We start from the raw sequence: 18117 nt of genomic DNA, 5'->3' as shown, positions 1-18117 counted from the left end.
TAATCTTGGAAATTATTCTATAAGTGGGTGAGTGCCACGTTCAGGTTCTTCCTTTAATATTTTGTTCTCCTCAATGGAGATGGTAGGCTTTGTTCATTTTATTTTACTTTGAGAGAGTCTGTTAGATTTTGGATCTCGACAACACTTATAAGTGTACACAAAGGTGAGCCTCTAGTTGACTGCTGTTATCAGGTTGCATTCATGATGGACGTCGTCACAACACAGCATCACGCTTATGTAAACTTTGCAGTTAATCTGTGGCTCCATTTTTAACATTAGCAGCTGGAACTTTTCCTCAAAGCTACTTGGAAACACAAGTACTCATGAGTACCTTGTTTTTGGCAGTCTCCGTAGCTGTTGTGAATGCCGCATACTTTGAGACCGGTCAAGAAAGTACACAAAGTAATTCCGGTGTACCACTGGATGGTCACTAACAGCCTAAATCTAAGTCGTCGTGATTTCTGTGTGACGTGTCCTTTAAGAGTTGCCAAGTCAATAATTTGGTACATTCTGAAAAAGAAGGAATGCACTGGAGAGCCAAGCAATACCAAAAGGCTTGAAGAACACTAAAGTGGATGATGGCAGAATTCTTTTCTTGGGGAGAGAAGAAAAAAATAAATAACTTAGCACAACATCTACTTAAATCACTCAAGAAGGAAGGTAGGAAGGAAGATGTATCATTGGCAAACTTTATAATAGGGCTTCACAATTAATTATTAAAATCATGATCTTGGTTGATCTTTCATTTGAATTTAAATCGAGGACAAGGGTGGGTATCCTCTGGAATTTTTTCAGACTTTTGCTCAATATACTCAGAGGGACGATGCTGCAGTCCAGCATGGGGAGCAGACAAGGCTCCAGGCAAGGTGGAAGAGACAGAAGTTCAGCAGGCTGACACACATGGTCGTGGTGAGGAAGAGCAGGGTGATGCTCCAGTGACACCTGGTGTAAAGGAACAGGTGAGCAGGTGATGATTTTGCTCCGCTACAGTTTTCCCCAAATACTTCTCCTCCACATTGATTGTGTGATCAAATTTCAAACAATGTAATTTATTTTTTCAGACCAGACATTTAATACTGCTGTATTTTACACTGTGTGATTTCATTAATACTGTAAGTCCTTGATAGACTTTTTGAGCTTTTTTTTTGTTCTGATGAGTGTAATAAATGCTTTAATATGACACCTAAATAAATTCCTGTCGTTTGATTGTTTGTATGTCACGTGATATTGTTCATTCATCCCATTTGCCATGCAATTTTGGTTCTATAGGTTTTGTACCATTGCATACCGCGACCACCGCTCACTATTGGCAACGGCACTTGGCTTAAAAACAAACAAGGCAGTGTTTGTTTTGGTGACAGATGATGATTTGAACGAGCTTATTAATGGTGCTCATTCTTTTAACACAAAAAAACCAAACCCAGTCTGCAGTAAGGCGTCTGGTGGCATGTGCAGTGTTTGCTGGGATGTCTCTAACTGAAGTAGAACCACTGTTGGATGAAGAGCTTGACAAATTTCTGTTGTGATTTTTTGCTGGACTGAAGAAAGCAGAGGGCAGTCTGTACACGAAGAAGTCAGTGCACGGCATCAGGTATGGACTACATCATCAGTATTGTACAGTAGTGTTCAGAATAATACCAGTACCAGTAGATTCAGTAGATTCTCACAAATCCAACAAGACCAAGCATTCATGATATGCACACTCTTAAGGCTATGAAATTGGGCTAGAAAAAAAAAAGTAGTAAAAAAAAAAAGCAGAAAAGGGGGTGTTCACAATAATAGTAGTGTGGCATTCAGTCAGTGACTTTGTCAATTTTGTGGAACAAACAGGTGTGAAATCAGGTCTCCCCTGTTTAAGGATGACGCCAGCACCTGTTGAACATACTTTTCTCTTTGAAAGCCTGAGGAAAATGGGACGTTCAAGACACTGTTCAGAAAAACAGCACAGTTTGATTAAAAAGTTGATTGGAGAGGGGAAAACTTATACGCAGGTGCAAAAAATTATAGGATGTTCACCTACAATGCTCTCCAATGCTTTAAAATGGACAAAAAAAACCCCCCAAAAAACAAAACAGAGACGCATGGAAGAAAATGGAAAACAACCATCAAAATGGATAGAAGAATAACCAGAATGGCAAAGGTTCACCCATTGATCAGCTCCAGGATGATCAAAGACAGTCTGGAGTTACCTGTAAGTGCTGTGACAGTTAGAAGACGCCTGTGTGAAGCTAATTTATTTGCAAGAATCCCCCGCAAAGTCCCTCTGTTAAATAAAAGACATGTGCATAAGAGGTTACAATTTGCCAAAGAACACATCAACTGGCCTAAAGAGAAATGGAGGAATATTTTGTGGACTGATGAGAGTAAAATTGTTCTTTTGGATCCAATGGCCACAGACAGTTTGTGAGACGACCCCCAAACTCTGAATTCAAGCCACAGTTCACAGTGAAGACAGTGAAGCATGGTGGTGCAAGCATCATGATATGGGCATGTTTCTCCTACTATGGTGTTGGGCCTATATATCGCATACCAGGTATCATGGATCAGTTTAGATATGTCAAAATACTTGAAGTGGTCATGTTGCCTTATGCTGAAGAGGACATGCCCTTGAAATGGGTGTTTCAACAAGACAATGACCCCAAGCACACTAGTAAACGAGCAAAATCTTGGTTCAAACCAACAAAATTAATGCCTCGCAGATGTGAAGAAATCATGAAAAACTGTGGTTATACAACTAAATACTAGTTTAGTGATTTACAGGATTGCTAAAAAAGCAGTTTGAAAATAATAGTTTTGAGTTTGTAGCGTCAACAGCAGATGCTACTATTATTGTGAACACCCCCTTTTCTACTTTTTTACTAATAGCCCAATTTCATAGCCTTAAGAGTGTGCATATCATGAATGCTTGGTCTTGTTGGATCTGTGAGAATCTACTGGTACCTTGTTTCCCATGTAACAATAAGAAATATACAAGAAAGAATCATATTTATCTAATAGATTACAATTTGTTCATGTAAATGGGGAATCTTCTTCACAGACTAAGGTTAATTATGGAGTACCACAAGGTTCTGTGCTAGGACCAATTTTATTCACTTTATACATGCTTCCCTTAGGCAGTATTATTAGACAGCATTGCTTAAATTTTCATTGTTACGCAGATGATACCCAGCTTTATCTATCCATGAAGCCAGAGGACACACACCAATTAGTTAAACTGCAGGAATGTCTTACAGACATAAACACATGGATGAGCTCTAATTTCCTGCTTTTAAATTCAGATAAAACTGAAGTTATTGTACTTGGCCCCACAAATCTTAGAAACATGGTGTCTAACCAGAGCCTTACTCTGGATGGCATTACCCTGACCTCTAGTAATACTGTGAGAAATCTTGGAGTCATTTTTGATCAGGATATGTCCTTCAATGCGCATATTAAGCAAATATATAGGACTGCTTTTTTGCATTTGCGCAATATCTCTAAAATTAGAAAGGTCTTGTTTCAGAGTGATGCTGAAAAACTAATTCATGCATTTATTTCCTCTAGGCTGGACTATTGTAATTCATTATTATCAGGTTGTCCTAAAAGTTCCCTGAAAAGCCTTCGGTTAATTCAAAATGCTGCAGCTAGAGAACTGACAGGGACTAGAACGAGAGAGCATATTTCACCCATATTGGCCTCTCTTCATTGGCTTCCTGTTAATTCTATAATAGAATTTAAAATTCTTCTTCTTACTTATAAGGTTTTGAATAATCAGGTCCCATCTTATCTTAGGGACCTCATAGTACCATATCACCCCAATAGAGCGCTTCGCTCTCAGACTACAGGCTTACGTGTAGTTCCTAGGGTTTTTAAGAGTAGAATGGGAGGCAGAGCCTTCAGCTTTCAGGCTCCTCTCCTCTGGAACCAGCTCCCAATTCGGATCAGGGAGACAGACACCCTCTCTACTTTTAAGATTAGGCTTTCCTTTTTGCTAAAGCTTATAATTAGGGCTGGATCAGGTGACCCTGAACCATCCCTTAGTTATGCTGCTATAGACTTAGACTGCTGGGGGTTCCCATGATGCACTGATGAGTGTTTCTTTCTCTTTTTGCTCTGTATGCACCACTCTGCATTTAATCATTAGTGATTGATCTCTGCTCCCCTCCACAGGATGTCTTTTTCCTGGTTCTCTCCCTCAGCCCCAACCAGTCCCAGCAGAAGACTGCCCCTCCCTGAGCCTGGTTCTGCTGGAGGTTACTTCCTGTTAAAAGGGAGTTTTTCCTTCCCACTGTCGCCAAGTGCTTGCTCACAGGGGATCGTTTTGACCGTTGGGGTTTTTCCCTAATTATTGTATGGCTTTGCCTTACAATATAAAGCGCCTTTGGGCAACTGTTTGTTGTGATTTGGCGCTATATAAATGAAATTGATTTGATTTGAAATATACTCAAAACCTAGATTAATCTTTTTAGTCACATAGCACTACTATCATTCTGAACACTACTGTATTTAAACTACCTGACTATTTTTGCAAGATGACTGAGAACAACTTTGGATTGAAATGGACTGCTATTTAAAGTTCAAGTTGGACTGTTGAAAACAAAGGACCAGTGACGTAAACCAAAATGTAAATCCCTTTTCTCTTGTTTATAAATTAATCTTCTTTCTTCTTCTTCTTTGTCTTTCGGCTGTTCCCGTTAGGGGTCGCCACAGCAAATCAATCGTTTCCATCTCACCCTGTCCTCTGTGTCTTCCTCTGTCACACCAACCACCTGCATGTCCTCCTTCAGCACATCGATAAACCTCCTCTTTGGCCTCCCTCTTCTCCTACTGCCTGGTGGCTCCATACTCAGCATCCTTTACCCTATATACCCTGGGTCCCTCCTCTGCACATGTCCAAACCATCTCAATCTCGCATCTCTGACTTTGTCTCCAAACCGTCCCACCTGAGCTGTCCCTCTGATATGTTCATTCCTAATCTTGTCCATTCTCGTCACTCCCAAAGAGAATCTTGACATCTTCAGCTCTGCCACCTCCAGCTCTGACTCCTGTCTTTTTGTTAGTGCCACCATCTCTAAGCCATATAACATAGCTGGTCTCACTACTGTTTTGTAAACTTTCCCCTTCACTCTTGCTGATATTCTTCGGTCACAAATCACTCCTGCCTCCTTTCTCCATCCACTCCACCCTGCCTGCACTCTCTTCTTCACCTCTCTACCACACTCTCCATTACTTTGAAAAGTTGACCCCAAATATTTAAACTCATCTACTTTCACCACTTCTACTCCTTGTAACTGCACTATTCCAGTGGGCTTCCTCCCATTCACCTCCCATTCACACATATGTACTCAGTCTTGCTTCTACTGACTTTCATTCCCCTTCTCTCCAAAGCATATCTCCACCTCTCCAGACAAGACTCAACTTGCTCTCTCCTCTCATTACAGATCAAAATGTCATCTGCAAACATCATAGTCCATGGGGACTCCTGTCTGATCCAATCCATCAACCTGTCCATCACCACTGCAAACAAGAAAGGACTCAGAGCTGATCCTTGGTGTAATCCCACCTCCACCTTGAATGAGTCTGTCATTCCGACTGCGCATCTCACCACTGCCACACTATTCTTGTACATGTCCTGCACTACCCTAACACACTTCTCTGCCACTCGAGACTTCCTAATACAATACCACAGCTCTTCTCTTGGCACCCTATCATAAGCTTTTTCGAAGTCCACAAACACACAATGTAACTCTTTCTGGCCTTTTCTGTACTTCTCCAACAGTATTCTCAGAGCAAACATTGCATCTGTAGTGCTCTTTCTCGGCATGAAACCATATTGCTGCTCTCAGATCTTCACCTGTTTTCTAAGCCTAGCTTCTACTACTCTTTCCCATAACTTCATGCGGTGGCTGATCAACTTTATGCCTCTGTAGCTGTTGCAGCTCTGCACATCACCCTTGTTCTTGAAAATAGGAACCAGCACACTTCGTCTCTACTCCTCAGGCATCCTCTCACTTTCCAAGATTTTATTAAACAATCTGGTTAGAAACTCTACTGCCATCTCTCCTAGACATTTCCATGCCTCCACTGTAATGTCATCTGGACCAACTGCCTTTCCACTCTTCATCCTCTTCATAGAGCCCTCACTTCTTCCATACTAATCTCTTGTACTTCCTGATTTACTCTCACCACATCATCTAGACTTTTCTCTCGCTCATTTTCTTTATTCATCAGCTCTTCAAAATATTCCCTCCACCTTCTCAGCACACACTCCTCACTTGTCAGCCCATTACCATGTGGATCTTTTACCACCCTAACCTTTCCAGCTCTGTCCCTTTGTCTGGCCAATCCTTACAAGTCCTTTTCTCCTTCCTTACTATTCAACTTCTTGTACAGCTCGCAATATGCCTTTTCCTTTACTTTTGCCACTTCTCTTTTCGCCTTACGCCGCATCTCCTTGTACTCCTGTCTACTTTCTTCATCTCTCCGACTATCCCAAAACTTTTTCGCCAACCACTTTCTCCTTATGTTTTCCTGGACCTCTTCATTCCACCACCAAGTCTCCTTGTCTTCCTTCCACTGTCCAGATGTCATACCCAGTACTGTCCTAGCTGTCTCTCTCACCACATCTGCAGTACTTTTCCAGTTGTCCAAAATTGCTTCCCCTCCAACCAGTGCTTCTCTCACCTGCTCACTAAATTTCACACAACAGTCTTCCTCCTTCAGCTTCCACCATCTGATCCTTTGTTGAGCTTGCATCTCCTATAAAGAATGTAGTCCACCTGTGTGCACGTTCCTCCACTCTTATATGTTACCCTGTGCTCCTCCCTTTTCTTCAAGTAGGTATTCACCACAGCCATTTCCATCCTTTTTGCAAACTCAACTATCATCTGTCCTTCCCCATTCCTATCCTTGATACCATACCTACCCATTACTTTCTCATCACCTCTGCTCCCCTCACCTACATGCCCACTGAAGTCCACTCTATCACCACTCTTTCATGCTTGGGCACACTCTCCACCACCTCATCTAACACACTCCAGAAATCTTCTTTCTCCTTCCTCTCACAACCTACCTGTGGGGCATATGCACCGATGATATTCATCATCACCCCTTCAATTTCCAACTTCACACTCATCACCCTGTCAGACAGTCACTTAACCTCTGACACACTTTTAACATACTCTTCCTTTAAAATGACCCCACCACCACTTCTCTTAATGTTCTCACCATGGTACAACTTGTACCCACCGGCGATGCTCCTGCTCTTACTTCCCTTCCACTTGGTCTCTTGCACACACAATATATTTACCTTTCTCCTCTCCATCATATCAGCCAGCTCTCTCCCTTTACCAGTCATACTACCAACATTCAAAGTCCCCACTCTCATTTCCACCAAATTTCCAGTTTTCTTCTTCTCCCGCTGTTTGTGGAAACATTCTCCTTCTCTTCTTCATCGTCTTCACCCAGCAGTAGCCCAATTTCCACCGGCACCCTGTTGGGCACATTGTTAACCCGGGCCTCGACCGATCTGGTATGGAAATTTGATTCTTAGTCTGCATATTTGGGTTGACTTGTTTTACGCCGGATGGCCTTCCTGACGCAACCCTCCTCATTTATCCGGGCTTGGGACCGGCACGCAGAATGTACTGGCTGCACACCCCATGTGGCTGAGTTTCTCGTTTATAAATTAATACAATATCAAATGACAAGGATCTATTTTAGGTGTTATATAAAACAAATATTTTTTCATTTGTGCAATGGAAAGAGTATTTCATTAGTTGAAAAATGAAATGTTTCATTCAACGAGGCTATACAATACTATACTACCATACAATAAAGAGACAGGTATTCCACCTCGTTGAATGGAACAGTCAGTCCATCTTTAACTGAATGAAATATTCTTTCCATTGCATGAATGAAAAAAACATTCATTATGTTTTATGTAATGCCTAACAATCCTGATGATGTAGTTCCCATTCATTTTTCTATGTTTTGTGATCAAAACGCCATGAGACAATAAAAATGCATGTTACACTAAACAACCATGTGTAATTATAATGCAAATTGTACACCGTACTGTTAGTTCCTGACACCGCATACTCCTACAGTACAAGTGCAAAAATATTAATGTGGCTTGTCCTTTAGTCCTTAATTAATGAATACTTCTTTTATTGTGGTGCTAAATTTCATTTGTGGGTGTGACATTTTTCATTTTGTGTGTGGGCGGAGTAAACATACCTTTATATGTGCTTTGGCTTTGTTAAGCAGGCCTAGGGTGGTGTGTCGGTTACAGTCAGGTCCTAAAGGTATGAGGGCCTTCAACCGCTCCAGACACAGCCGCAGATGAGCTCGTCTGCCACAAAAAGAGACAAGGGGGAACAGATAAATTACACTCAAGAATCACATCACAACACTATTAACACTGGTCTTTACTGGTCCCCTTGACACTTGTTATTTTATGATGGCTAACTGGCTGAACACACCTGCTGGGTAAATTGTATGATTGCATACCGACCTTTATTCCAACAAAAGATCTGTCCTGAGTAGGGATATTAGTTAAACCGGACATTGAAACCGGTTCCTGTCAAGAATTGATACGAAATGATTCGATCCACCGACATCAATAGCCTTTTTGCTTCACGATTTCCTTAATTCTTTAATTCACATTACGCCAGAGCTAGCTGGTGGTTGGAGATGGCTCTGACCACTCACCATGATGAAAGCATGTCTGTTTTTGTCTCACGCATGCTCCACTGGAGAAACGAGATTAGCTGCACAATCAATCAGAATCAGAGTCACCTTTATTGTCATTGTAATTTACATTGCAATGGGATTTGAGTGCAACTCCAAAAAGGTGCTTTTTCGAGGTGCGAATAATTGTTAGCCAAATAAAAGATAATGAAATTTAACAAATAAATTATTTAAATATATGTACAACTAAATAAAATGTGGACCAAAGTAAAATGTAAAACGAAAATTATGTACAACTGTGGAATAATATTGCACAGGAAAATATTGCACATGGGTACAGATATTGTACAAGAAACTTGAAAAGTGCAGATTAAAGTGGTTTGTTATTGTTCAGTGCAGTGATTGCTCTGGAGAGAAAGCTATCCCTGAGTCCGTTTGTCCTAGTTTTGATTGACCTATACCGTCGGCCAGAGGGTAGTAGGTCAAACAGGTGGTTGCTGGGGTGGGATGTGTCTTTGCTGATGCTGGCAGCTCTGCTGAGGTAGTGAGAGCTGGCAATGTCCTCCAGGCTGGGCAGAGAACAGCCAGTGATCCCCTGGGCCGTGTTGATCACCCTCTGCAGCGTTCTTCTGTCTGCTGCTGAGCACCCCTTGTACCACGCTGTAATGCAGTACATCAGGAAGCTCTCGATGGTGGCTCTGTAGAACAACACCAGCAGCTTCTCCTCCAGATTGTTCCTCCTGAGCACCCTCAGGAAGTGGAGTCGCTGCTGGGCTTTCTTCACCACCACTGTGGAGTTGGCAGTCCAGGAGAGGCTGGCAGAGAGCTGCACTCCCAGGAACCTGATGGTGCTGACCTTTTCCACACAGTCCCCATGGATGTAGAGCGGGGCTGGGTCCATCCTGCCCTTCCTGAAGTCCCGAATTATTTATTTTGTTTTTGTGGTGTTCAGCAGCAGGTTGTTAGCTGAACACCACGCTGTCAGTCGGTTGACCTCATCTCTGTAATCAGACTCATCCCCCCCTGAGATGAGCCCAACCACGGTGGTATCATCTGCAAACTTTATGATTGAGAGATGGGTCGGAGAGCAGTCATGAGTGTAAAAAGTGAACAGGAGGGGGATCAGTACACAGCCTTGAGGGGAACCGGTGCTGAGTGTGATGGTGGAGGAAAGGTGGGGGCCAAGTTTCACAGACTGTGGGCAGTTTGTGAGGAAGTCCTTGATCCATTGGCAGATGGGGGTGGAGATGCCCAGATGTGTCAGTTTCTGGAACATGATCTCCTGGATGATGTGGTTGAAGGCTGAGCTGACGTCCAGGAAGAGCATCCTCACATAGCTCCCTTGGTGCTCCAGGTGGCTCAGCGCGGTGTGGAGCGCTGTGGTGCACTGTGTTGATAGCATCCTCTGTGGAGCGGTTTGCCCTGTAGGCAAACTGGTGGGGGTCCAGAGTGGGAGGCAGACAGGCCCTGATGTGCTGAGAGACCAGTCTTTCAAAGCACTTCATGACCACAGGTGTAGGTGCAACAGGCCTGTAGTCATTTATGCTCTCCACTGCTGACTTCTTTTGGACTGGGATGATGGTGGAAGATTTGAGGCAGAGTGGAATGATAGCATGCGACAGGGACAGGTTAAAGATGCAGGTGAAAACTCCAGCCAGTTGGTCAGCACACACTTTGAGTACCTTTCCAGGTACAACATCGGGGCCGGCCGCCTTCCTGGGGTTCACCGCCTTCAGCACACGTCTCACTTTGTGTTCCTGAAGTGTTAGTGTGCTAGTGCTGGAGGGTGGTGGGTGTGGAGTTGCTGCTGGTCTGTCTGCTTAGAAGCGGGCAAAGAAGCGGTTCAGCTCTGCCAGTGAGGCGTCAGACCTAGCATTTCCTGGGTTGCAGCTTCTGAGTTGGTTATATGATTTATTCCCTGCCACATCTTTCTGGGGTCATTCACAGCGAAGTGGTCCTCTATCTTTTTCTTGGAGGCAGCCTTGGCCTCCCTGATGCCTCTTTTCAGATCGGACCTGACCATGCTGTACAGGGCCCTGTCCCCTGATTTAAAGGCGGTGCTGCGGCTTTTTAATAGGGACTGGACTACGCTGTTCATCCAGGGTTTTTGGTTTGGAAAAACCCTGACCCTTTTGTTGACGGTGACAGTGTCAACACAGTTCTTAATGTAAGAGAGTACGGTGTCAGTGTACTCCTGCAGGTTGTGGCTGGAAAATAAATCCCATACAGTCCGTGAGAAGCAGTTTGGATTGTCTTTCATTGTGGCTTTGTTCGCCTCAGCAGGGGGGTGTAGGTGAGGGACAGGCAGAGATGGTGTGATCCAGCAAGATGGGGGAGGGGAGTGACTCTGTATGCATGTTTTATGTTTGAGTAAACACGGTCCAAAGTATTTCCCCCTCTGGTGGCACACATTATCTGGCACACAAACAATGAGTCTGAGTCTGATAATTTACCCAGACAGACAACAAATATGAGTAAATTAAGTACTTTTATGCATTTTTTGTGGTTTCTTGAGGCATTTTGTGAATGTAGAAATGGGCTCAGAACTCAAAATGCGCTCCTGTCACATAAACCAAACATAACCTGTCTTCTTCTGTGGCATTCAATGGCAGCCAGAATCCTTATTGTTGCATTGCTGCCCCCTACTGCATCCGCCCGTTATAGCAGTACTAAATCATCTTGAGTCGAGTGTCTTTCAAGTATTTAAAAAGTCAACACTTCTCCCTCCCACTTTAATTTAATCTTTATTTAATCAGGTTTGTCCCATTGAGATAAACATCTCTTTTACAAGGGAGCCCAAGATAATTATCAAGTTTCCAATTCACCTAACCTGCTGAACCTTTGTCTACAATACTTCCAACAGAAACTTCTTTCAGGCCTATTCTTCTAACTTCTGAGAGAAGCTCTTGCCTTTCTCTGGAATATTTATTACAATACATGAGGACATCCCAAATCGACATCCCAAATCACCAAAACAGTGTCCTAAATACGATGTTGCTGACTCCTGGATGAATCTGTCCCAGAGATCTAGGATCCAGTGGCTATGTACAGATTTTATTTATGTCCAGAGATCAAGGGTCCAGTGACCAATTTCATATTTATTTACTTTAAGACTCAATAAAATGTTGCTGACATAGAAAATCTGTAAAGCCTACTTCTAATACCTGTGGACAGATGTCCACAGGTGGATGGAGTGTCCAGCCACGTTAATCAGTGCTGTGATTAAGCACACCTCTGTGCGTGGGGGCTGATCACAGCCACTAGTATGAGACTTTTTCACATTGTGGTCCTGATTCAAAGGAAAAAGAAAAACACAAGAAAAAGGATAATCCAAGCTGGTGCAGACAGGTGTGTCTAAACCACTCCCCATGAGCCACAGCTGCTGGACTCTCTTGGCCACTTCCAAAAGCGGCTCGCTCTCTGATCATCTCCGCTATTTTGGCATGCTCCCACGGCAGCTCTGCCATCAGCTTCTCATAAATTTCTCTCCGTTAGAAAGTTCATTCTCTCCTGAAAAAAACCTACTCTGACTTTTTTCAGTCTAAGAAATACGAGATCTGTTAGAAAACTATCCGACCTTTTTATTTTAAAAAAAAAAAAACTATACGGATTTGAATCGTGCGCTTGCAACAGCCAAGCTTGAACCTTCGTGCGCATGCTTGAGTTTTTTCACGCCTTCTTTAATCCGGTTGTAATGCTCCTTAATCTGTGTGACACCCAGAGTATCCTCACCGAAAGCCGTGTGAATCTTCCAAATGGTTTCCACCTGGTTGTCTCTCACAGTTTCTGGAAAAATTTGATTCAGCGCTGCTCCAATCGCTCAGCTATTTCCCTGACAATGAAAATCCGATGAGGGGGATGGACCAGTGCTCACTCAAAGCCTGCCCACAGGCAAATGACGCAACCGAGAGGCGTGAAAAAACTCACGCATGCGCACGAAGGCTCAAGCTTGGCTGATGCAAGCGCACATGATTCAAATCCATATAGTTTTTTTTTTTTTAAATAAAAAGGCCGGATAGTTTTCTAACAGACCTAGTACAGCTGCATGTTCAGATAGCCTGTAAAAACAGTGTTGTGGACACATTCCTCATGCATGTTCATGGTGGCAGTATCACAGTGTCCTGCAACACAAATAGCAGAGTCAGCCCATGTTAGGATCCAAAATCAGACAGCCTCTTTCAACAAATTAAGAGTTTCTGGGTGAAGTGTGTCATCTCCTCTCTGTACATCCTATGTAAATCCCAGCCATCGCTTTCAAATGAAAGCTCAGAAACTTTGTTATCAGACCTAGCAGCATTCGTTTCACTCAGTCTGTCATCCATCGGGATGTTTCTGCTTTAAGTCTGCAGTATTATGTCATGTTTGAATCTGCTCTCATTAAAACCCAGATTATATATTGGCAACAGAATCAGCATAAATAAGCATTAACATATGGTTTACGGTGCAGTTGGCATTCAGATGACACATTAACCTCTTCTATTATTTCTTGCACCCTGACCAGCTTTAGCTACCTATCATACCTCCAGTACATACAACTCTGAGCAGGGGTGGGGTGCAGGGAGGAAAGGAACAGTGTAATGGAGTTTTCTGCACCCTGCTCAGCTCTTATCATCCTGACAGTCCCTTACTCTGTGACTGCAGATGTACCCCAAGTCTTATCTATCCTGCTAATGGCCTCAGTTGAGAGGTAAAGAGAGATAACTGGGGCTATAACACAATCAGCGCTCCATTAGCAGGGGCTGCCCTTTCAGCTAGCCTGAACAAAATGGGACACATTAAGTTAGAGGAAGCAGAGGAGTGACCTGGACTCAGAAACTTGTATTTCTGGGGGAGGCAACAAGACAAGAAGTTCACTGCACCAACTCTGTTGAGCTGCACTCCTGTGTTCTGGTGTTTTAAGACTGACTGAGACATGCGAATGCTGCCTGCATTATATCTGTCTGTGTGGAGGGAACATTACCATTATGCACGCATGGCATTGATAAGGCCACCAGAGCAATGTGTGCGAGTGCACACTTAATCTATATGAACGACAACGCTACACATCTGAGGAATCTGACATGAAGCCTAATAACTCAGCCTGTTTAGTCCAGAAGGCATAACAGACAGTTTAAATCTGGGGCTTTGCAGGATGAGTATCAGTGAACTCATATGTCTGTGTCATCACAGAGTAGCATACACTTATTCTTTTAATTCAAGAACATAAACAGCGCTATGTCTGCCTTATCTAAACCTTAGCACTGTCATCTTCATCCTGCAGGGTCATATCAGCGTGCATTTTTACAGCAGCTTGAGCGAAAACACACAACTCCACCTGCAGGATGTTGAGGAAAGAGAGAATTCAAGGTGGTTGGAAATGTCTCAGTTACCACAAACCTGTCTAGTTTGTTTCATTAATTTTTTCTATTCCCACTTACTCCACTTGAGAGTCGGGGGGGGGGGGCTATACCAGCAGTCATAGGGGTGAAGCAGGGTGCACCCTGGACAGGACAATAGTCTATCACAGGACCATGTAGAGACAGACTAACATATTCACACACCTACGGTCAATTTACAGTTTACAATTCACCTAACCTGCAAGCATTTGGATATGGGAGGAAGCCAGAGCCCCCAAAGAGAACCCACGCAAACACAGGTAGCACATTCAAACTTTACACAGAAAAGTCCCAGGTGGGAAGCAAGCCCACAACCTTCTTGCTGTGAGGCAACAGTGCTTATCACTAAGCCACTGTGCTGTCCAAAGAGGAGCTTTATGGATGTGGTGAGGGAAGACATGCAGGTGGTTGGTGCGACAGAGGAAGATACAGAGGACAGGTGAGATGGAAACGAGTGATCTGCTGTGGCCACCCCTAACAGGAGCAGCCAAAAGAGGGAGAAGATAATTGACAACTGACACAGTAGAGCTGTGTGAGTGGTGTCTTACCTGTCCAGCACTTATTCACTAAAATGTTTGTGAAAGACTTTGTCCATATTTTTTTTTTTTTTTTACTGGTGGTCTTTATTCATTACTTGTGTCAGTCACTGGCTTTGTTTTTCCATGTGAATTTTTTTTTTTCGTGGTCACATTCAGTGACGACTGAAGAACTACCACATTGATTTGGCTCCATGATGTTAATACAAGCATATGCAGCATAACAGTGCAACCAACGTGAATGGCATTCTGGGAAACTATGCCATTTGTGGATCAGACCACCCCCATACATTTATAATGTTGTCTATGATGTCACCAGAGAAAGTATGTCATAGCATCTTGTAAACCCATTTAACCCATGTGGGCCAAAATTCTAAATTGACTTTTGATCATACTGGCAATATGAGTGTGAATCCTTTATCTGCATAGTAAGGAACAAAATTATATGGGTGCTGCAGAAAATCCTTCTCATGACTCAAAATTAGTTCTGTCTGGCAACTCAAAAAACTTGAATAAATAGTTACAATGTTTGCAAATAATTAATCACATGTAAAGAAAAAATGAAAATATTGCCCTTGATTAATCGAGGTTTTAAAAATGTATGGGTTATAGCTGGTGTAATCAATTAATCTACGAGGTCTGTTAGAAAAGTATCCGACCTTTTTATTTTTTTCAAAAATCATATGGATTTGAATCACGTGTGATTGCATCCGCCAAGCTTTAACCTTCGTGCGCATGCGTGAGTTTTTTCACGCCTGTCGGTTGCGTCATTCGCCTGTGAGCAGGCTTTGTGTGAGCAGTGGTCCACCCTCTCATCGTTTTTTATTGCGAATAAATGTCTGAACGATTTGGAGCTTTGGTGCATCAGTTTTTTTCCAGAAACTGTGAGAGACCTCCAGGTGGACACCCTTCGGAAAATTAATATGGCTTTCAGGGGCGATTTTATGGGGATTACACAGATTAAGGAGTGATCCAGACAGTTTAAAGACCGCCCACAACTGCTGAGAGCGCGCCGCGCTCCGAGCGCCGATCGACAGGCTCAAACCCTGCTGAAACAACCAGATCATTTCCAACGTGAAGGCTTTGTTGATCCGGGACGTCATCTGACTTTCACAAAAAGGCAGAAGGCGTGGACATCAGCACTTTTTCGGCACATTCCACTGTTACAGGAGTTTTTTTCATGGAAAGAAAAGCGGAGGGACACACCACGGCGTCGTTCATTACGCGGCACAAAACCACTTCTGTGTTGGTCTCACAGGATGGCTTTCAGACGGCTGTTGGTTGCTTTTCAGTCGTGTGATTATCCGAGAAATTGTGGATGAGCTGGACATGCCAGAACATGTCCTGTGACGCTTCATCATGGCGTTGCTTTGCGTCATGCGGCTCAACCGCGACGCGCGGAACTCCTCCGCACGTCTGTCTCAATGTGCCGAAAAAGTACTGATGTCCACGTCTTTTCACAATTCCTGTGCTAGTCAGATGACATACCGGATCAAGACAGCATCCAGTTTAGAAATGAACGGCACATTCCACTGTTACAGGAGTTTTTGTCATGGAAAGAGGAGCGGAATTCCGTGCGTCGCGGTGGAGCCGCATGGCGCAAAGCAACGCCGTGATGAAGCCTCACAGGACATGTTGGGGCATGTCCAGGCTCATGCTCAATTTCTCAGATAATCACACGACTGAAAACCCACCGACAGCCGTCTGAAAGCCGTCCTGTGAGACCAACACGGAGGTGGTTTTGTGCCGCGTCATGAATGGCACGGTGGCGCATCCCTCCACTTTTCTTTCCATGAAAAAAAACTCCTGTAACAGTGGAATGTGCCGAAAAAGTGCTGATGTCCACGCCTTCTGCCTTTTTGTGAAAGTCAGACGACGTCCCGGATCAACAAAGCCTTCACGTTGGAAATGATCTGGTTGTTTCAGCGGGGTTTCAGCCTGTCGATCGGCGCTCGGAGCGCGCCGCGCTCTCAGATGCTGTGGGCGGTCTTTAAACCGGCTGGAGCACTCCTTAATCTGTGTAATCCCCATAAAATTGTCGCTGAAAGCCATCTAAATTTTCCGAATGGTGTCCAGCTGGAGGTCTCTCAGTTTCTGGAAAGATTTGATGCAGCAAAGCTCCAAATCGTTCAGACATTTATTCGCAATAAAAATCCGACGAGAGGGGTGGACCACTGCTCACACAAAGCCTGCTCACAGGCGAATGACGCAACCGACAGGTGTGAAACGCATGCGCACGAAGGTTCAAGCTTGGCTGATGCAATCACACGTGATTCAAATCCATATGTTTTTTGAAAAAAATAAAAACGTCGGATACGTTTCTAACAGACCTCGTATATTAACACTTACAATGCTTTAAAAAAATTACAAAATCACAAGGGACTACGCCTTTAAGTGTAATTTATTACATTTGCTTTTTCAACATTTTAAGAAGTTACTACATAAGTGGGCCATGTACATGAAGTGAACATCCACTAAATGATTCATTATGCAACTGTCAAGCTGACACAACACATTAAATACAAGAAAGAACACAACAGCCCATATATGTTCCACTTCAAGCCTTAGAACCTATAGGGACATTTCACACACATGCATATTCTATGACTTTTCCCTCAAAGCACTTTCTGTACACGTGGGCATGCACTTTGTCTACTTATGAAGGCTGTGAGGACAGAACAGTGTGATCATGTACGGGCTTGTATGACTGACTGTCTGGCCGGTCAGGCGTCAAGTTAACAAATTCCAGACGCCAGACACCACCATCTTCTCTTCATTCCCTTCCATGACCTCCTCCACTCACGCACGGATTAAAACCACCAGCTCAGCAGACGGCCTCAGATAACCCGAGACCGACCTTCTTTTGTCACTCCTCTTTCTCCGACCAACTGATATGACAGAGATACCAAGGACATCTGTGTGCACACAACTCCAAAATATCTCCACATCTCTGTGTGCATTTTTAACAGTGACAGCAACACAAATGTCTCAGCACCAAGACTTTAATCAGAGTGTGTGTGAGGTGTCCATGACTGGCTGCTTAAGCGCTTCTATTTGGCGTGTCAGTGTGAAACCACTAACACCATTCCACACACGGGCGACGAGGAGGAGGATGATGATATGTAGTCTGCCATGCTGTTACTAGTCGTCTTTCAGGACATTTAGTCCTGTGCTTGTCCCAGCTCCCTCATGTACTGTGAGAGATCTTCCTTTTATAGCAACATGACATTCCGCACAGTAACATGTTGTTTGAGACAAAAAACTATTATATATATATATATATATATATATATATATATATATATATATTCAAAGGATTCAAAAGAATTTTATTGTCATATGCACAAAGGAACATGTTCCCTGCACAATGAAATGTGTCTACTGCATTTAACCCATCCTAATTGCCAGTTAGGAGCAGAGGTCGCCTTTAGGCGCCCGGGGACCAGCTCCAGATGTATATCCCTGCCTTATGGTCAACAGCAGGGCTGAGCAAACCATGACCGGCCTCATGACGACAGACGACACACACATATATA

The 18117-nt window shown here is 43.5% G+C and overlaps 1 protein-coding gene across 1 annotated transcript in view; it reads right to left on the bottom strand.

Annotated features, from left to right (window-relative positions):
• The window catches only part of mxi1 (max interactor 1, dimerization protein), a 113014-nt gene that overhangs the window by 11909 nt on the left and 82988 nt on the right, over nt 1-18117 (bottom strand). The window contains 1 exon segment of the mRNA XM_034187590.1: nt 8218-8332. Coding sequence (XP_034043481.1) covers nt 8218-8332 — 115 coding nt within the window.

This window comes from Thalassophryne amazonica, chromosome 15 (assembly GCF_902500255.1).
Source record: "Thalassophryne amazonica chromosome 15, fThaAma1.1, whole genome shotgun sequence".
Classification (NCBI taxonomy): Eukaryota; Metazoa; Chordata; class Actinopteri; order Batrachoidiformes; family Batrachoididae; genus Thalassophryne; species Thalassophryne amazonica.
This window is presented reverse-complemented; position numbering and strand designations above follow the sequence as displayed.